Consider the following 21,943-nt stretch of genomic DNA (forward strand, 5'->3'; position numbering starts at 1 on the left):
AAGTGCCTAGTTGATACCGCCGTTGGAATGGAAGGCTTCAGAGCCAAGTATCACATTCCCGGCGATGTAGGTTTAAAATATTGCCCGGCGGAAGCCGTGGCTGGCTCTAGAAAGGAGGGAGAGGTTATCATCCCAATAATAGCCTTTGTAGAGGGTGGGATGACCCTCCCTATGAAGCCTGTAACTAGGGAGTACCTTCGCAACCACCGATTGTGTCCCGATTAGTCCCTCCCAAACGTCTTTAGAGTTTTGGGTAGCGTTGATGCTCTAAACGAGCAAATGGGCCTAAACCTCACCTGGCACGATGTCGTCTTTCTATACGAGTCCCACAAACTCTCCACCGTAGGCTACTACATTAAATCTCGTTCTAGCGTCGTTAGGCTCATCTCCTGTTTGCCCAAATCCAACAAAGGCATGAAGGATGACTACCTGATTGTCTCTGGGAACTGGCACGACGGCCTCCACTGCCCAGTTGAGTGGGGAGCTCCAGGTGCGACACCTTAGGATTAACCTCCCCCCCGCACAAACTCCTCTAACACTCACAAAAAATGCATATTCACATGTATTCATGTTTATTTAGGTTTATTATATGTTGTGTGAATCTGACCATGTTCATTTGATTTGGTGTCTTCTTTTACAAATAAGCAACACGTGCGCCCACGCTTAAGCCACTGCAACGTTGCAGATCTCAACCGAGTACTGCGCTCTGAGGTGTTTTTCAGCGAGGACCTACAACTCAGGGCTGCTCATCTGATTCTGGGGTACACTCCCATCTCTTCGGACTTCCAGGAGATAGAAAACGCCATAGTCGCGGGTGACCGAAGACGAAGGAAAATAAACATAGCCCGGCCCCACTTTCTGGATGACCACGATCTCCCTGACGCCCCTTACACCGTTTTATACGGACAGACCATAGCGGCAATCCCCCTCGCCGTGCACTCTCAGGCAACCGTTGTTCTAGAAGAGCAGGTGTCTTCTTCACACACGCTAGACGAGAAGATAGACCAGTTCCAACTTGAAGACACCGAGAGTCCTCGAGGGAACCAGTTCGTCGTACTCTCTGACGAGGAAGAAGAAGCCACTGAGGCTTCTGGAATTGCTGGGTTAGTCGTTGCCCAACTAGAAGACGAATCTGAGGAGGATATGGACAGAATGAAGGGTCTTCTAACCAATAGAGCTGCGAAGGTTGTTGAGAAGAAGACGGGGGGGTCCCAAGCTCTTCAATCTTTGCCACCTCCTCCTCCTCCAGCTGAGCCAAAACCTCCAGCCGAGGATCCCAAAAAGAAGAGGAAGGGGGAGACCGAGGGGACGATCAGTAAGGACCCCAAGAAACCACGACAACAACTCCCACCGGTTCAGCAGCAGAAGCTGGACAAAGGCAAGGGTAGGGCCCGCTCAGTTGAAAGCGGGGAAATCAAGGACGAGGCCGAAGTGCGCCGAGCACTGACCACCTGGTCCCCCGACCTAAGACTGGACGGCGCACCCATCTCTTGCCAATCCAGTATAAGGGCGGTTCAACAAGGCCATGCCCACCACTTGGCCGAAGTGTTGGAGCGCCCTCTTTTGCTGCCCAAGGACATGGAAACCTTGGAAAAAATGAGCCAGCCACAACTATTCCTCTCTTTAAAAAGAGACTTAGCGCTGGTAAGTTTACCCCTTTTTCGGAAGATTCCACTTTTAACAATATTCATAAGTTTTTTACTATTCCTGATTCCATCATACTTTGTTACAGGCCATTCAGGAGGTCTTTGTAGCCGAGAAGTTCATAGAAGACACTCGGAAGAAGGCCAGAACTGAGCAGGAGATTAGGATGGAGACTGAGAAGTCATTGGGCATAGCCCTTGCTGAGAACGAGAAGCTTATCTCGGAGGTGGCTGATCTAAAGAGAGAAAAGAATGGGGCCGAGGCGAATTTGAAGACCATGAAGACCCAGATAGAAGGGCAGCGCAAGCTCCTTCGCGAAAAAGATGATGAGATTTCCCGAGCCCAAAGGGAACGCTCGGATTTGGAAAAGGAACTTGCGCTGATGAAGGAAGAAGCCAGCTCATTCCAATGCTCTTTACAGGCTGCCAAGCAGACGAGCTACGAGGAAGGGGTAGCAAACACCGAGGAGCAGCTGACAGAGGCCTTCGCGGCTTTGTGCCGGGAGTACTGTCAGAAAGTCTAGGGGGAAGCCCTAAACGTAGCTAAAGTTCCTCTATCCTCGGATCTGAGGAAGTCTGAGAACGTCTGGCTTTCCCTGGAGATACAGGAGATTGAAGAGGCTCTTGCTGCTACTCCTACCCTTGAGTCAACTCTCCCTGCTCTGCCTCCGATGGTCCCACAGTTAATTCCAGATCCTACAGAACCTTCAGGTTCCAACAAAGAGAAGGAAGGAGGCGGGGATGCAGAGAAGGACTTGAACCAAAAAGTGGAACCCAACGTCCTTCCAATGAAGACAGCAGACAAAGGAAAGCAAGTCCTGACTCCCTTTGAGCCGGAGTTGAGAAAGACCGAGCCACCAATTCTCTCAGCAAGACCCCCCTCCAAAAGCTTAGGACCTAGCTTTAGGACTTTTCTTTTTCTACACCTGGATTAACTATGTAATGTACATTTAAGTGATTAATGAAGAACTATTTCGTTTGATCCTCATTCATGTAGCATCCATTTTACTTTATTCTTGTTATATTGGTCATAAAGATTACCATTAGTGCATGGTCAAAAAGGGGCAGAGCAAACAAATCTAACTTCAAGTTTTGCACAATCATAACCCCAGAAGCAATATTCACGTGTTATTAAAAACTTAATAAAAAGTGATATGGCTAATATGTTTAAACAATGCCTTGGTTAAAAAAGAGAGACATCATATAACGATTAAAACCTTATAATGTGTAGCATTGTTTTTAGTAGGATGTAAGATCCGAGGACCATTCCTTATATAAATTTGCTTAACGTTTAAAGATATAGAACTTAAGATCCGATCTAACAAACAGTAAGGCGCTAATTTCCAGACGCAATAAGAAATTAACTTTAATCAAGTTTGCAGTCCAAGAACAAGACTTAACCAAGTTGCTGTTTTGATTATTTAGATCAGTAACTTCTAATGTTAATTTTCCCAAAGTAGGAGGTCCGAAGACCCGGCATAACTAAGGTTCTGTTTAACAAATGACAAGACATCAATTTCCACAAGGTTTGTGGTCCGAGGACTACACTTAACCAAGTTTCTGTTTGATTCTTAAGAACAGTAACTTCAAATGTTAATTTCCCCAAAGTAGGAGGTCCGAAGACCCGGCATAACTAAGGTTCTGTTTAACAAATGACAAGACATCAATTTCCACAAGGTTTGTGGTCCGAGGACAACACTTAACCAAGTTTCTGTTTGATTCTTAAGAACAGTAACTTCAAATGTTAATTTACCCAAAGAAGGAGTTCCGAAGACCCTATGATAACTAAGGTTCGTTTAACAAATGACAAGACATCAATTTCCACAAGGTTTGTGGTCCGAGGACGACACTTAACCAAGTTTCTGTTTGATTCTTAAGAACAGTAACTTCAAATGTTAATTTTCCCAAAGTAGGAGGTCCGAGGACCCGGCATAACTAAGGTTCTATTTAACAAGTGACAAGATATCAATTTCCACGAGGTTTGTGGTCCGAGGACTACACTTAACCAAGTTTCTGTTTGATTCTTTAGAATTGTAACTTCATGCGTCAGAGGTACTCATAACTTTGAAATGTTAACTGACAAAAGCATATTTTATTAATAATAATACCTCCTAAGATTATTTACATTCCATGGGCGTGGTACAATTCTTTCATCTAGGTCAACTAGCCGATATGACCCTATGCCCGCTACTGAAACAATGCGATAGGGGCCTTCCCAGTTGGGTCCTAGCTTACCCCAAGTTGGGTTCTTAGAGGTGCCCAAAACTTTTCTTAACACAAGATCACCAGGTGCAAGTGGCCTTAGCTTCACGTGGGCGTCATATCCCCGTTTTAGCTTTTGTTGATAATAAGCCATTTGGACCATAGCTGCCTCGCGTCGTTCCTCGAGTAAATCAAGACCTTTCTCCAGGAGTCCATTATTATTCTCCGGGCTAAAGGAGCTCGTTTTTAGGGTGGGAAAACCAAATTCTAGAGGTATTACCGCCTCGGCTCCATAAGTCATAGAGAATGGCGTTTCTCCAGTGGACCTGCATGGTGTGGTCCGATACGTCCACAGAACATGAGGGAGCTCTTCTACCCATCTGCCTTTCGCATCGTCCAACCTCTTCTTGAGCCCATTGACTATGACCTTGTTAACGGCCTCGGCTTGTCCATTTCCCTGAGGATAAGCTGGGCTGGAGTACCCATTTATGATACCCATGTCACCGCAATACTTCCTGAAAGCTCTGCTGTCAAATTGGACACCATTATCTGATATAAGTGTATGTGGTATTCCAAATCTAGTGACGATGCTCTTCCACACAAACTTCTTGAAATCAACATCTCTGATATTTGCTAAGGGCTCGGCCTCAACCCATTTGGTGAAATAGTCTGTTCCCACAAGAAGCCATCTTTTATTTCCTGCCGCTCTCGGGAATGGTCTCACTATGTCCAATCCCCACTGTGCAAAGGGCCAAGGACTGGAAAGGGGGTTAAGAACTCCTCCAGGTTGATGGATGTTAGGGGCGAACCTCTGGCATTGATCACATTTCCTGGCGTAGTCTTGAGCCTCCCTTTGCATATTGGGCCACCAATAACCCTGAGTTAGAGCTCTATGGGCTAAGGACCTTCCCCCAGTGTGGCTCCCACAAATTCCCTCATGCAGTTCCTCCAGTAATGCTTCCGTTGATTCAGGGTGCACATACAACAAGTACGGTCCTGAAAAGGATCGTTTATACAGCTTCTGGTCCTCGGATAGCCAAAAACGTGGCGCCTTCCGACGCACCTTCTCCGCTTCAGACTTGTCCTCAGGCAGGATGTCGTTTTTAAGAAAAGATACGACAGGGTCAATCCAACTAGGTCCAAGCCTTACTAGATGGACACGAGCCACATTGATGGGGGTAAGAGTTGGCTTTAGCAAATCCTCCACAAGGATAATCCTGGGCAAACCCTGAGCCGAAGATGTTGCCAATGTGGCTAAAGAGTCTGCATGGATGTTTCCACTCCTAGGAATGTGAGCTAAGGCAAAAGAGTCAAATTCAACTTGCTAACGTTTGACCTGGGCCAAATATTCCTGCATTCTGGGATCTCTAGCCTCCATGGTCCCCATGACTTGGCCGACCACTAACTGAGAGTCCGAGAACACATGGATTTCCCTTCCGCCCATCCTACGTACCATCTGCATACCTACCAAGACTGCTTCATACTCGGCCTCATTGTTAGTAGCCGAGAAGGCCAATCTTAAAGATTTTTCGAAGACAATTCCTTCAGGGGACATTAGAACAAGTCCAATACCAGACCCTCTCTGATTAGCAGCCCCATCCACATACACTTTCCAAGCCGAGGGCACTGCGGCCGTGACCACTCCAACTGATTTTCCATCCATGTGTGCTTCTTTTGGAGTTTCTTCTAGCAATGGTTCAGTAAACTCTGCCACCAAGTCAGCGAGGACTTGACCCTTCACCGAGGTGCGAGGCTTGTATTTAACGTCAAAAGCCCCCAAGATGGTTCCCCACTTTGCTATCCTGCCTGAGTAGTTGGCACTACGTAGCACTGCCTTGAGAGGCAATTGGGTCAGGACAATCACGGTGTGGGACTGGAAATAATGAGGAAGCTTTCGTGTGGCCTGAACTACGACCAGAAGTGCTTTCTCCAAGGGTAGATAACGCACCTCGGCATCGTTTAAAGATTTGCTAACGTAGTATACCGGCCTTTGTGCCCCGTCATCATTCCTTATAAGGACCAGGCTGACCGCATGGACAGCCACTGCCAGATAAGCAAACAAGACCTCATCCGCCTCGGGACGAGACAAAATGGGCGGCCAAGAAAGATATTGCTTGAGTTGTTGGAAAGCTAACGCGCAGTCCTCGGTCCATTGGAACCCTTTCCACTTGTTCAACAACTGAAAGAAAGGACGACATCGGTCAGCCGACCGAGATATAAATCTGTTCAAGGCGGCAATCATTCCGGTTAATTTCTGGACTTCTTTTGGGTTCCGAGGAGGCCTCAAGTCCTGAATAGCCTTAACCTGTGTTGGGTTTACCTCTATGCCTCTATGAGTGATCATGTACCCCAAAAATTTTCCAGACCCAACGCTGAAAGAGCATTTTGAGGCGTTAAGGCGTAGCTTATACTTTCTTAATACCTGAAAGGTGTTAGCCAGATCTCTCACATGCGAAGGTATCATTTTGCTCTTTACCACCATATCGTCCACATACACCTCAATAGTCTTCCCCAACTGATGTTCGAACATTCTGGTCATCATTCTTTGGTAAGTAGCCCCAGCATTTTTCAAACCAAATGGCATGACCTTATAATGATAATTCCCCGTCGGAGTAATGAAGGCAGTCTTCTCTTGGTCCCCCAATGCCAAGGGAATCTGGTGATACCCCTGGAAGGCGTCCAGAAAACTCATCCGAGGATGTCCGACAGTGGCATCCACCAGTTGATCAATACGCGGCATTTGGAACGAATCTTTGGGACAGGCCTTGTTCAGATCAGTAAAGTCCACACATACCCTCCACGTTCCGTTCTTCTTTTTAACAACGACTGTATGGGCCAACCACTCGGGGTAGAAAACTTCTTTGATAGCCCCAGCCCTCTTAAGTTTAAGCACCTCTTCCTTCACAGCCTCGGAGTGTTCTCTGGAAGAGCGCCGAGGTGGCTGCCTTCTCGGAACAATAGCTGGGTTGACATTTAAATGATGACAAATGAAGCTTGGATCAACGCCTGGAGCTTCGTAAGGATCCCACGCAAAAATGTCAATATTGTCCTTCAGAAATTCTAACAATTCGATCTTCTCTTGGCGTGGCAAAAGTATGCCAACTTGGAAGAACCTCTCTGGATTATCAGCTACTGGAAACTTCTCTAACTCCTCGCAATGTGTCTCCTCTCCTGTCACCATCCCAGATGAACCAGGAGCTGTTAACTGCTATAAGTCTTTGGTGATTGAAGCCGAAGACTCGGCTTCTGTCTGATGTAGTACTGCAGCCGATATGCACTGCCTGGCTACCGATTGGCTGCCAAGGATTTCCTCAACACATTCCCCCAAGGGAAATTTAATTTTAACATGCAAAGTAGAGGAGACAGCTCCCAGAGCGTGCAGCCAAGGCCTGGCGAGGATGGCCGTATATGGAGAGTACGCGTCAACCACGATGAAGTCCACCTCAACCGTTTCTGGGCCGGATTGAACGGGCAAACGGATCTGTCCCTTCGGCATAACGGCTCTCCCTTCAAAGCTTATAAGCGGCGAATCATAAGGAGTAAGGTCTTCCAACTTCAACCTTAACCCCTTAAATAGATCAGGGTACATGATATCTGCACCACTGCCCTGATCTATCATCACCCTCCTCACATCATAGTTCCCTATCTTGAGCGTAACTACAAGAGCATCGTCATGGGGTTGGATAGTCCCTGCTTTATCCTCCTCAGAAAATCCCAAGATGGGCAAATTGAGCTTCAACCTCTTCGGCCTGCAGCCTGTATCCTCGGCCTGAGAATGAGAAACTGCCATCACCCTAGTGGGACTTGAGCCGGTCCTACCAGGTGCAGCAAAGATAACATTGATTGTTCCCAATGCCGGCCGAGATGAATTGTTCCTCTGATTGTTTGAGCCGGACTGGCTGCCCTGACCAGTAGGTTGACACAAGTGCTGCTTCAGTTTTCCTTCACTGACAAGCTGCTCCAAATGGTTCCACAGGGTCCGACAGTTCTCGGTAGTGTGGCCCACATCCTGATGGTACTGACAAAAGAGGTTTAGATTCCTCTTCGCAGGGTCCCCTGACATCTTACCAGGCCACTTGAAAAAGGGCTCCTTACGTACTTTCTCTACAATCGATGCAGTTCCCGAACACGTGCTCACCCGCCCGAGGTGTCGCCGAGCTCTGGACCTTTGTCCAATGTAATCTCTCCTCGGCCTGTTGTTGTGGTACCTGTCCGACCTGAAATCCCTTCTCTCCTGCGGGATGACCTTCTCCTTACCCTTTACTTGCTGTTGGTCTTCCTCCACTTTCTTATACTCGTCAATACGATCCATGAGGCGACGTACACTGCGACCAGGCTTTTTAGTCAGAGACTTTCTCAGGTCGTGATCAGTAGGAAGGCCTACCTTAAAGGTATTAAGCGCCACCTCATCAAAGTCACCATCTATTTCATTAAACATCTCCCAGTAACGGTCGGAGTATGCTTTCAACGTCTCCCCTTCCCTCATGGTCATGGATAACAGCGAGTCCAATGGCCGAGGTACTCTGCTACACGTAATGAACCCCGAAGCGAATGCTCTAGTAAGCTCCCCAAACGAACTTATGGACCCCGATTTAAGGCCATTGAACCACCTCATAGCGACAGGTCCCAAAGTTGCAGGGGAAAACTTTACACATCAGGGTCTCGTTGTGAGAGTGCACCGCCATCCTCTGGTTAAAGTGACTCACATGCTCCACCGGATCAGTCCGGCCATTATAGATGGTGAAAGTGGGCTGGGTAAACCTTCTGGGAAGCCTTCCTCTCTCAATCCTCCGTGTAAATGGAGATTTGGAGAGCTGGTGCAACGCCCTACTCATAGCATCGTTGCCTAAGCCCCTAGAATGAGGCTTCTTACGTCTGCGAGTTGGCTAGTCGTCCTCCTCACCGGAAGATGTTGCACTGGTGGGAAAGCGCGACCTTGAGCTGTAGCCACCTCCCCTATCCTCCTCTGAGGAAGAGTTAGATGAGGACGGTGAAAGCCTACGCTTAGCACGGCGTAACCTTCTCTTCAAACGATTGATTTCCTTCTGCATGGATTTAGAACCCTCATCGTGGGTGGTGCTACCCCCCTCATGAATATGGTTAGCGCCTGGGTATTCTGTATGGACACTTCCCTCACGATCCCTTTGATGTTCAAGACGTTCGAAATGATCTTTCGGCTGTGATCCCTATGACTCTGCATGGTGAGCACCTAAGCCTGCCATAATATCCCTACTTCTTCTAGACTAGATTTCCCACAGACGGCGCCAATTGTAAGTGCACAATTGCACCTGGCTCCAAGAACAGTTACGGGCTCAGGCCCAATGAGCCTTAAACAATATGAATTTGTAGAGTGTGGGCTTCAAACCCAGGTTAGAAGTGTCTAAGGATTAAATGACAAGCCAAAGATTGCAAACACTTGAAAACAACAAGGAATATTGCAAATCAACCTACTCGGACGTAAGCCGAGAGCTGTTCTTATATTATCTCTTTCTCTTTTTTCTTTTTCTCTTAGATTACAAAAAAGGGAGTCCCCATTCATGTTCTAGGTTACTTCTTAAATACTCCTCTTTTTGATAATTTGTACACGTGTTGCCCCAACTCCCCCTTAGCCTAGATATTTCTTTTCTCAGTGCCTTTGAATAGTAACCAGAAGTTTCCCTTCCACTGTTCAGGTGTCACTTCCCCATTAATGCGGTCAGGGTGGTAGGTGCAGGGTCTTTAATGTGGAGGTGGCAGCCTTTATCTTGGGTATTTCTCTAACATCGGTGCTTCTAGGACATTCAAGGGTTCCCCCCCCCCCTTTAACCATTGGTCTTGACCGTGTCATTCCCTAACCTTTGCCATGAAGTCCCGGGTTCTCCGGTGTCCGTCCGAAGGGAAATTCACCCTCGGCTGGATCCTCGGATCCTCGGCGTATGGGCCGACCCATAGTACTAACAAGTTCTAAACCCAAGAGCAAGTCGGCCTTCCTTAGCATGGCCCAAAGGCCCACATCCCCATCAGGGTCTTTTTACTCCCCACAATTCAATAAACTATTTATAATTTATGAAATTTAATATTTCAATTTTTTCAAATTATATCCTAAAAATCAAAAATAAATTAAACTAACAAATCTAAACTAAATCTAAACTTCAAAAATAATATTCTGAGTTGGCTCAGGTTATTTAGGTTGAAAATTTGTCAACTCAAGCTCTACCCAATCCAATTTTCAAAATAATTTGGGAACTCAAATCTCAATACTCAATATATCCAACCCATCAATCCATGACAACAAATCCAAGACTTTAGATTGGAGGGATTGGGTTAGATTTGTTGTATTTGTTGATTAATCCACACTCCTATTCTCAAATTTCTGTAGGATGAATATTTTTATTTTACACTAAAAAGTAGTAATAAGAGTGTGAATTACTCAATTCCGTTTTCTTTTCTTTTTTTTCTTTTTTTTTTTTATACTTTTTTTTATTGCTGCCCTCAAAGGATACGAGTTTAGAGGCGTGAAGGACGTAGGTTTCTTTTTTTCTTTTTCTTTTTCTGGTTGAGAAGAAGGTAAGTAAGTGAGCATGTAGCCTAAATCTGTATAATTTCAGTTAAATTTTATTGAGAGATATAAGAAAATATGCTAAAGAAAGAACCATCCCATCTAAAATGTAATAAATAGGCTAGATTTAGAAATTTCAATGCCTGATGTAGTGCGACTTTGGAGACTATTATTTCCCACACTTTCTGCATGTCATTCTATATATTAATTTTCTTATATATTAGTATGCATTTAGATATTTGGTTTCAGTTCTAACATTTTATAATTAAAAAAAGATATTTAGTTTTATTGTAATAAATGTTTAGCATGTGAGTTGTTCCATGACATTTTTAATTATACTTTTTTTTATTTTTATACATAGAGTTGGCAAAGCAAATTGCTTTCTACTTTCAAGTGTTTCCATTATATAGTTACATGGAATTTAATATGTAGAATGCTGCTCTCTCTCTCTCTCTCTCTCTCTCTCTCTCTCTCTCTATATATATATATATATATAAACCGATGTGCAATATACTTGTTAGACTCTCCAAGGCGATATGGTTCGAAGCTTTGTACTAATTATCAAAAGAAAAACTCTAAAGACACGTCCAAATTCATACCCAAATCCACAATACACTTATCTATAGAAATGGTTTCCTTTTCCCATCCCTAGGAAAGAAAGAGTTCCATAGATTTTATTTAAAAATAATAATAATAAAATAACAACAATTGAAACAGTCTCCTTAGCTAAGAATTTTGTAGTACAATTTATTGGCATTTTTAAATATTTTTAACAGAAACATCCGGAATTCGGACCCCTCCTAATAACAATAACAATTAAAAAGATCTCCCAAAGTCTTATAGTACAATTCGTTGATATTTCTTAATATTTCAAATGGAGACATCTAGGATTCAAACCCCTTTTTATAATTATCAAATTATCAACCAAAAAAAAAAAATCTATAAGTCTTCTCTAGATACCTCATACAGTCATACTAGTTAACTACATATGAAAGTTGCTTATGCACGCCATGCCAAGTGAAAAGTTCCGAAGTTATTAAAAATTATACAGATGGATTTTTTTTTTTTTTTTTCAAGGAAGCACTTTCTTTTACATAAGCCCAAGCCGACCAATCAAACAACATTCCAAATCAGTGTCCCAACTACCCTGTTAGAAATTCCTAGTAGTTTTAGGTATAAGCTCCTGTCCTTCTTTTTCTTTGATGCTAATCAAACGTCAAGTCTAAGGCCAACCGAAAAATTGGACACGGATTTGTTGTATTTAGGATCTGTTTGGATAGAACTTATTACTGAAAACTGAAAACTGAAAACTGAAAATACTATAGTAAAATAATTTTAAAATGTGTGAATAGTACCGCGAAATCTATTTTTAATGAAAAAGTTGCTGAAAAGTGAAATTTGTGGGTTCATGAATAGTGCACGGATGCACTGTTCATAGAAGACTTGGTCAACAACTGCGGCTGGAAAAAAAAAAAAAAAAAGGCTGAAAACGCGAAAACGCAAAACGCAGCCCTGATAAGTTGGATCCAAACGGTCACTTAGTATTGGACTTGGTTTGAGTCTAATGTTTAGTCGCATTTAACTCATTTAGATGATAATATGTATCCACTTTCAAACAGGTGTCATCATCTTGATGAGTTCAGTACAACTAATAAAAAACTAAACCAAACCTTATCCTTTAGTATTTACCGCAAGAAAAGAAAAATAGAAAAAAGAAAAAGTCATTGCAGGTTATATGTAGCTCAGTATCTCCAAATGGAAAAGTTGTTTCTGTTATCATTTCCATTAATTTCCAGTATTGGTTTGACAATCAGACCAACATAAAACTATGGCTCCAAATCTCCACGCTAAACTTGAGCCGAATTTGGAGGTCCAAACTATTCTTTCCCTTCACCTTGACGCAAATAAAATCACAGAGCAAAAGAAAGGAAAGATGAACTACGTGTTAGCTATGTTGAATGTTTTGACCAATTTTTTTTATGTGAATCTGTTTTGACCAGATTCATTGTTCTAAAATCGTCACAATCTACTTATAATAATTAAATGCCATGTTAAATAGCTCACATAGTACTTCCACATCATTGCATATAAATTATTGTGTAGGATTGTCTCTCATGAATTCTTGTGTACAATTATAACTATTAGTATAAATGATAATAGTTACACACCCTGACTATACGGGACATATAGTTAAAATCTTGTTTTCATTAATTAAAATTGTAAAATTACACAATCGCGTTGCTCATAATTTTACATTTTCATAATTATAACTAAAATTTCATAATCATAACTAAAATCGTGTTTTTACAACATGATTTTAACGTATGATAGTGCATAACAATAATTAGCTATTAGTATATAAAGCCTTTTATATGCGAATGGCACGTGGACCACAAACAAATAGTAGCTAGCAAGTGTCCGATTCCTTTGTTTTGCAACCAATGGTGTGCAATGTTTTGTGGACGGAATTCTAGTCTTGTTTAAATAGAAAATTCTAACTAACTTTTATTTTTGTCTGGTTCCAAATCACTAATATCTTTTAGAAGTTTGCTGAACCGTCCGTACCAACTCTTTTTCTTTTTTTGTTGATAATTACCAACCCTTATTCATAAAAACAATTCATATCTTTTCATTAAAATGTATGAAAATGCTTTCTTCATTAGTTGGCTGGATTATACCCTCTTCCTCTTCCTCTTCCTCTTCCTCTTCTTCCTCCCAATACGACGAAAAAGAAGATGACAACACAAAAAACGACAGCATTTCAGCTAAACCTATTGATAACATTGATGAATCCATTGATGATCCCAAAATTCCAGTTGGAATCGCCGTCCGCTCCACCCCTATAGTCACAATTGCACTTCCTGCCACCGCGGCTGCCCCTATAGGCAACCCTCCAATCACAACCACCACCACCACCACCACTATAATTGTGAATTCAAAGAGACGGCGTGTTGAGAATGAGAGCAATAACGATGCATGGGCCATGCAGGAAGAGAAAAGGCATGTGGACTATTCTCGGAGACTGATTCAACGGATTTGGACTAACGAGGATGAGATTGAGCTCCTAAGAGGCTTCCTTGAGTTCACAACACAGCGTGGCTCCACAAATTACAATGTCACCAAAGAATTCTACGATCAAATCAGGTCCAAACTTCAGGTTGAGTTCAACAAGAACCAGCTCTCTGATAAGCTCCGCAAGTTAAAGAGAAAGTACAAAAGAGTTCTTGAAAGAAACAACCCAGACAAAGAGTTTTCTTTCAAGACCGCACATGAACAAGCCACGTTTGAAATTTCTCGCAAGATCTGGGGTGATATTGTTGGCCGAATTGGCGTCGAAGATAACATGTTGGATGAGGATGAACCGAGTTCTAGCCTTAATGACATTAATCTTGTCAATGTTAAGGTGGAGGATGAGGAAGTTATGGGTGATTTTAGGCCGTGGAAGCGACCAAAGTCTCTGTCTGGTTTGAAAATCAATGAGAAGCACGGTTCCAACAATGGTACTTTGCCAACTGATATTGAAAATGGGAATAATGACGTAGTGAGCTTGATTGAGGATACGGTGAAGAGTTTATCACCATTGTTTCAAGAGCTGTTGAGCAATGCATTGAGCCCAACGGAATTGAGTCCTGATGGGGTGTCGACGACGAATATGCAGAGTGGAGAAGGGGTGGATGAGAAGTGGAGGGAGCAAAAGATTAAGGAGTTGGAGGTGTATTTAAAGCGTTTGGAGTTGGTACAGGATCAGATTAAAGCAACATTGGAGGAATTGAGGTCTATGGGAGGTTGATGGAAGATATATTCGGGTTTGAATCCGAACATATGCAGACTTTTTGGTCTTAAGCTTTTACTTTTTCACAAATTTTCTTGGTGATTGATCACTAGTTGATAGTGTAGCAAGAAATAATTGAGTTTTTGGTTTATATATCCTTTACTGGGTTTATTAAAATAGTATTTTAACAATAATTTTTTAAATTTGATAGTATGGTGGTCATATTAATATTGTTTGGATACAATTTGCCCAATAAATTATCATCCCATGCATAGGTTGTTTTTGTTTTCATGCATTAGCTAGACTCGTTGAATTCAAGTATTCATCTAAAGATCATGTCCAAGTTACAATTTAGGGCTAATTTGAATTGAAGCAGGTTGTTTTTGTATTCATGCACTAGCTTACGCAGATTTTTCCTGCCCTTACCGCAACAAGAGATCCCATACACACGGTTTTAGATGCGGTCCATGGAGTGAAGCCACTAGCACTGATCCCCCTCCTCGAAGCATTGCCGATGCAATGACTCCATGCACCGGCGAGAGCGACCCATAGAAGGCGGTGTTGGACTTCATGGACGAACTATTGAAGCTCTATGTTACGCTCACTATTCCAATTTCCAGTCTTCCTTGTCTCATAGTCTCTCTCGGAGGTTTTGTAGAAGATGTTACAAATTAAAGATAGCCAAAGATATCTTTAGTAGGGGGGTTTGTGGTTCAGGACCTGAGGGTAGATTTAGGGTTATATATTTCCAACCATGATTAAAAAAAGAAAAAGCAAAAGAAAGTAGAAAAAGAGAGGGTTTTTGGGTTCTGTTAATTTATTGTTGAGTTGGTTGGTTGAGTTCGGAAGCACTAATTGGGCTTGTTGAGTTGATTAATTGAGTTGGCCAGCACTAATTGGGCAGTTTGGGCTAGCTAAGTCAGCAATTTTAGCTTAACACATTTTTATTTAAAAAAAAAAAAATTTGTGAGTGATATTCTGATATGGTCCCTGACCCCAATCTGCCAAAATTAAAAATTAAAAAAGAAGGAGAAACTATTTAAAATGTCGGGAAGCTAAGCTAATACCTTGAAGAGATTCCAATTGAGTATCCAATATAAGACTTAGCTTCTATACTAATCACATCATTTACACATGAATGCTACAGCATAAAAGTGTTTAGCTTGTTTCAAGCTTCAACTCATAAGTTTCTTTCAGCAAAAAAAAAACTCATAAGTTTCTTGACTTCTATTCAAAGATTTTGGCACAATCCTACCCTTAATAAGATTTTAGTAGGGTCTAAAAGACTGAGCAGTACATGGTGAATTATCGAAAGAACATTTACTTTATAAATAACATAAATTCACCTTCTCTTGCACATGATATTTAATGATTTTTAAAATAAAAAAAATAGGACATGATATGACCCCAAAAAAAAAAGAAGCGTGGAAGTCATGCTTGGTAACACAATTAAATAATTGTAAAAAAAAAAAAATGTCAAAACAATAAAATGCCTTTTCTTTTTTGGATTCAAATAGCAATAAACCATTGAATTTGTCTATGATGCACATTGTTGGCATAAAAATTGCATCTAAGATCACAGTTGTCACAAGATAAGAACAAGTCTTTTTTCCTTTTATTGACCTAAAAATAATTAATAAAAAAATTCACCATTAAATTACGAATATATCATACTTAGAAAGAATTTAAATGCACCTGACATTTTTTTCCAGAAATCAAATTTGCCATTATCCATCAATTGATTTTATGTCCATTTATGCCAGAACCGGCGTGCGGTATACACTAGCTATAGCTGTCAAAAGCTTTGATCATGAAACAATTCTTATTATTATAAATAGATTTGTAGCACCTTCTTTGTACCATACAGTTTCCATCCATGTTAGCTTCTCTCCTTCTAGATTTCTCAAAAACTATATTTATCCTCCATTCAGATCACAATATCGGATCAATGATTTACCAGAATAGAGCTTCATTTAATTTGAAGCTAAACAGGGTAATGCATGAATATAGCCCTGGAGCTTTCAAGTTCGGTGAGTTATTAATATTGCTTTTAGTAATAATCCAATTGCTAGTATGAATGCTAGGCTAAAAACCTCACATTTATATTTTTTGGGTTTTTGTTACAGGTTGGAGTTCTTATATGAAACCATCACATAATGCGCTTGGGATGATTCAACAGTTGCTGCAAACAAGAGCATCATGCACAGAAATCTTCCAGCAAAGGAATATGTCTACTTCACAAATAATTAAATTTTAACTAGATAGCCATGCATGCAAATAAAGATTTGCATAGTATTTACTTCTCATGCAATGGTCCAGTTGAAATGTATCTTTTATTTTCAAAAAGATTTTTTTTTTTTTTAAATGTCAAGATGTAACTATCACATATATCAAAATCTCAGAGAATAGAGTGTATGTATATGAAATGATGTTTTATTGATTTTTCGAAACCTCATGGAAGGTTAGTAATTTTGTTAATTTTGAAATTAGTTGTACTCTTGGAGAATGAGAGATTTAAATTGAGTTGCTGAAAAATATTTTTTTTAATGAACTTTTTTTGATAGACAAAGAATGAATTTTTTTTAATAAAAAAATATTTAATGTATGAGAGGGTAAAAAATAATGCATCCCCTTGTTTCCTAAGAAAATGAACTTTTTTTTTTTGGTGTATGTGTACATGTTAGGAGTTATGTCTATTTATTATTATTATTATTATTATTATTATTATAAAAAATAAAAATAAGGGGGGGGTGGGGGGAGATTTTGAGACAAAATTTTGATTTGCGTGGAATGCATTTTAAGATATTAACTTTCCCACAACTTCCTCAAAAAGCTTTGCTTGGAATTAAATTTTGAAAGATTCAAATTTTCTAGAATTCCTAAGATAATCTATCAAATGGATTCAAATCTTCTAAATTTCCTAGAAGATCTGAATCCAATTCTGAATGGCTTGCTCAAGAATGCTTTCAATTGCTTGAGCAAGCAAAAGCAGGCCTCAATTGCTTAAGCAGCCCATGGGCAGCACTTATGTTTATTACTGCTCATTGTTACAGAGCTTGCTTGAGCAGCTTCATTTCTTGCTGGAGCAAGATTCTACATATTGGATTCAACCAACTAAAATCCTAACAAATTGGATATTATTTATAATCGAATCCATAAATTTATGTTTTTGTGCTTAACTTGAAACCTTTAATAGATGAGATGAAAATTTTACAGTACACACTTTTTTCTTTAATGTACTATATGGACTTCATCCTTTTCCTTTATTATCTTTTTTTTATATATTTTTCATATATATCCTACCTAATTTTAATTGTTAACACATGTTATTGCCTTATTTAACATATATTTTATAATAATATATGTATGTAGAGATTAGGTACGTATGATATGTACCTAAAAGAAAATTTGTGTATTGTAGAATGATGATCATTCATGAGATAGTTTTTTTATCTTTAATTATCTTGATATTTTACAAAAATGTAAGATATAAGGAAATTATGTAATCTAATGATAGAATTATTGAAAAATGAATCTAATAAAAAGTTTTTAATTAAATGATATGAGTCTTTTTAAAGATACAACAAAACTTTACAAAAAATTACAACATTCCCAAATTAATTTATCAATTCACACTTGAACTTTAAAAAAATTAAATTGAAAATTGTGGTAGATCCATGTATAAGGAGGTATGTTAATTTGAAAATTTTGTGAAATTGTTGTAAATTTTTATTATGTCAATAGCTTTATTGAAATTGTATTGTCATAAAAAAATGGGAGAGATGCATATGCAGCGTAACACGTTTGTAGGTGGTCCAATGGACCCGAATCCAAAAACTAAAAAAAGGAAGGACAAATTATTGAAAAGTGTGTGAGTTGTTTCAATTCATAAATTTCTTGGCTTCTTGTTAGAAATCTGGGAAATGGGAATAATCCTATCCTTAATAAGATTTTGGTGGGGTGTAAAAGAATGGAGATGTACATCATGAATTATAGAAGGAACATAAATTCACCTTCTTGCACCTTTTTTTTTTTTTTAATCTATTGAGTTTCAACCTATGTTATCCAGTTCTGATGATTATACTCTTTATTATTAAATCAAAATATTCATCGATTTTTAGTGTAGGAGATTGAATTTCAAATCTCTTATACTTTCTTGTAAATGATACATTATGTTAAAAGAAAATAATATAACAAAAAATGTGTGGAAGTCATGCTTGGTAATACCATAAAATAGTTATAAATTTTTTTTTAGAAACAAATAGTTATAAAAATGGTAACACAATAATTTTTTTTTTCCTGGTAAGAATTCAAATAGCAATAAAACATTGAATTTATCCATGATGCACATTGTTGGCATAAAAATTGCATTTAAGAAGAAGAAGAAAAAAATATCATACTTGTCACAAAATAAGGGCTATTCCTTTTGTTTCTCGCTACAAATAGGTATATATATCCTTTACTGGGTTTAATAAAATAATATTTTAACAATAGTTTTTTAAGCTTGATAGTATGGTGGTCATATTAATATTGTTTGGACACAATTTGCCCAATGAATTATCATCCCATGCATAGGTTGTTTTTGTTTTCATGCATTAGCTAGACTCGTTGAATTCAAGTATTCATCTAAAGATCATGTCCAAGTTAAAATTTAGGGCTAATTTGAAGCAGGTTGTTTTTGTTTTCACTTTTCATGCATTAGCTTACGCAGATTTTTCCTGCCCTTACCGCAACAAGAGATCCCATACACACGGTTTTAGATGCAGTCCATGGAGTGAAGCCACTAGCACTGATCCCCCTCCTTGAAGCATTGTCGACACAATTACTCCATGCACCGGCGAGAGGGACCCATAGAAGGCGATGTTGGACTTCATGGACGGAATATTGAAGCTCTATGTTACGCTCACTATCCCACGCTCCCAGTCCTCCTTGTCTCATAGTCTCTCTCTGAGGTTTTGTAGGAAATGTTACAAAGATAGCCAAAGATATCTTTAGTCTGATGGCACCTTCCTTGGGGGGTTTGTGGTTCAAGACCTGGTGGTAGATTTTGGGTATATTTCCAACCATGATTAAAAAAAATTTTAAAACAAAAAAAAACAAAAAGTAAAGCAGAGAAAGAGAGGGTTTTTGGGTTCTGTTAATTTTTTTTGTTGAGTTGGTTAATTGAGTTGGAAATCACTAATTGGCTTGCTGAGTTGGTTAATTGAGTTGGCAAGCACTAATTGGGCTAGCTAGCTAAGTCACATTTAAGCAATTTTAGCTTAATACTTTTATATATATATATATATATATATATATATATATATATATATATATATATATATTGTGAGTGATATATTAATACGGTCCCTTACCCCAATCTGCCAAAATTAAAAAAAATAAAAAAAGAAAAAAAAAGAAAAAGGTGAAACTATTTAAAATGTTGGGAAGCTAAGACCTTGGAAAGATTCCAATTGAGTATATTATATTAACTACTTTTAGTCATTCTTAATTTAGTATCCAACGTAAGACATCATATCTTTACTAATCATATCATTTACATGTGAATATTATAATATAAAATGATTAGCTTGTTAATTTCAAGTTTCAACTCATAAGTTTCTTGACTTCTATTTAAAGATTTTGGGACAATCCTACCCTTAATAAGATTTAGTGGGTTTAAAAGAATGAAGTTGTTAGTTGTACATGATGAATTATAGAAAGAACATTTACATCCAAAATTTTTTTTATAGAAAATAAAATTAATTCCCCTTCTTGCACATGGATAAATTACATAGTTGACCCCTATCCTTCATAACATACCAAATGTTAAGACCCATGGTTAAAACTCACTCTTAAAAACTGGCTTGTCAGGGGAAGGTGCTCAAGAGCTTATAAATATATGTTTAAGTTTATATTTAATCTATGCGGAACACTAGAATCATAACAATGATTTTCCCTACCACATCAATTGCCAACTGTAATGACACCTCAGGAAAAAAAAAATTAAATTTTTTTATTCCCATGTGAGTTCAAAGTTTGGGCAAAATTTTAAAATCCTTAACTTTCTCTCTCACGCCTCTCTTCTCCCTTATTCCCACACCTGGATGACTATAATGAGGAATTAATTTTGAGAGGTTAAGGTGGCTTCCACCATGGTATTGAGCTTCGCGTTAGGCCTACTCGGTATTTATCTTATTATGCCCGTATCTGGGTTGTGTATATTTTTTAGATGGGATTTTGATAAGGTTAGTGTTAGAAATACTGAATTCCATAATATTGTATTTCTCACTAAAAAAATATACATGAGTGTTTTTATATAGGAGGCATATGAGTGCAGTACAAGTAAGAGTGTAGTACAAGAATGTGTGCTACACAAGTAAACTAGTTGGGCCTAAAGCCCATAACACTATACATGTTAACAGCCCCCCTCAAACTCAAGGTGGATGTGAGACCAACTTGAGGTTGTCAACCAAAGTACGAAGGCGTCCCTTAGGATGTGACTTGGTGAAGATATCTGCAAGTTGATCTGTAGAGGAGACTGAGATTAGCTTGAGAGCACCATGGACAAGGTGATAACGGATAAAATGACAATCGATCTCGATGTGTTTAGTCCGTTCATGAAAGACATCATTGTGAGCAATATGAATGGCACTCTTGTTGTCACAATAAAGAGGAGTAGCAGAGGTTGTAGGTACACCTAAGTCTTTAAGAAGCCATCGTAGCCAAAGAAGCTCAAATGTGGTATCAGCAAGGGCACGATATTTTGCTTCAGTACTAGAACGGGCCACATGAGTTTGTTTCTTACTTCGCCAAGAAATTAGAGAAGAATCAAGAAGAAAGCAATAACCAGTGGTGGACCTGTGATCAGTGGGATCTCCTGCCCAATCGGCATCAGAAAATGCACGGAGAACAAGAGCAAACTAAGCAGAGTAGAAAAGATCATGGAAGAGAGTGCCCTTTAGGTACCGAAGAATGCGCAGAATAGCAGCATAGTGAGTCGATCGTGGAGCAGACAGATACTGGCTCACCTGGTGAACAGCATAGGAAATGTCTGGATGACTAACAATAAGATAAACTAGGCTGCCAACTAAGCATCTGTAAAGAGAGGGATTAAACAATGGTTTTCCCCCTGAGGGAGTCAGATGCGCATTAAGCTCGACTAGAGTGTCAACAGTCTTGCTATTAGTGAGTCCAGCTCTAGACAAGAGTTCAGAGGTATACTTGGCTTAAGTAATGTAAATTCCATCTGTAGAATGAGTGATTTCAAGACCCAAGAAGTAGCTGAGATGTCCAAGATCTTTCATCTCAAATTGCTGACTGAGAAAATCATTGAGTTCTTGAATGCCACTGAGGTCATCACCAGTTATGATCATATCATCCACATACAGGAGAAGTAAAATAGTGCCTTTGTCAGTACGACGAAGAAATAAGGCAGAATCATAATGACTGGCCATGTAACCCAAACGAGAGATGGTAGAGCTGAATTTGGCAAACCAAGCACGTGGAGCTTGTTTAAGGCCATAAAGTGCACGTCGAAGGTGACAAACCTTGTTTGATTCAACAGAGAGACCAAGAGGAGGTTGCATATAAACTTCTTCACTTAAATCCCCATTAAGGAATGCATTTTTGACATCCATCTAGAAAAGATCCCATTTATTGGCAGTAGCAACAGCTAAGAGGGCACGAACAGATGAGATACGAGCAACCGGAGTAAAGGTCTCTTCATAATCAATCTCATACTCCTGTGTAAAATCTTCTGCAACAAGACGAGTTTTGTAGCGCTCAATGGACCCATTAGAGCGAGTC

At 39.7% G+C, this 21,943-nt stretch overlaps 1 protein-coding gene across 1 annotated transcript; it reads left to right on the forward strand.

Annotated features, from left to right (window-relative positions):
* Positions 1-13,030: 13,030 nt before the first annotated feature.
* LOC142628544 (putative transcription factor At5g28040) lies at positions 13,031-14,173 on the forward strand. The gene has a single exon (XM_075802620.1). The coding sequence runs from the start codon at positions 13,031-13,033 to the stop codon at positions 14,171-14,173; it is 1,143 nt and encodes a 380-aa protein (XP_075658735.1).
* Positions 14,174-21,943: the final 7,770 nt, after the last annotated feature.

The sequence above is a fragment of the Castanea sativa genome, chromosome 3 (assembly GCF_040712315.1).
Source record: "Castanea sativa cultivar Marrone di Chiusa Pesio chromosome 3, ASM4071231v1".
Taxonomy (NCBI): domain Eukaryota; kingdom Viridiplantae; phylum Streptophyta; class Magnoliopsida; order Fagales; family Fagaceae; genus Castanea; species Castanea sativa.

Excerpts from the sequence above, each read along its gene's own strand:
- LOC142628544 (XM_075802620.1), top strand. The coding sequence starts at position 13,031 with ATGCTTTCTTCATTAGTTGGCTGGATTATACCCTCTTCCTCTTCCTCT.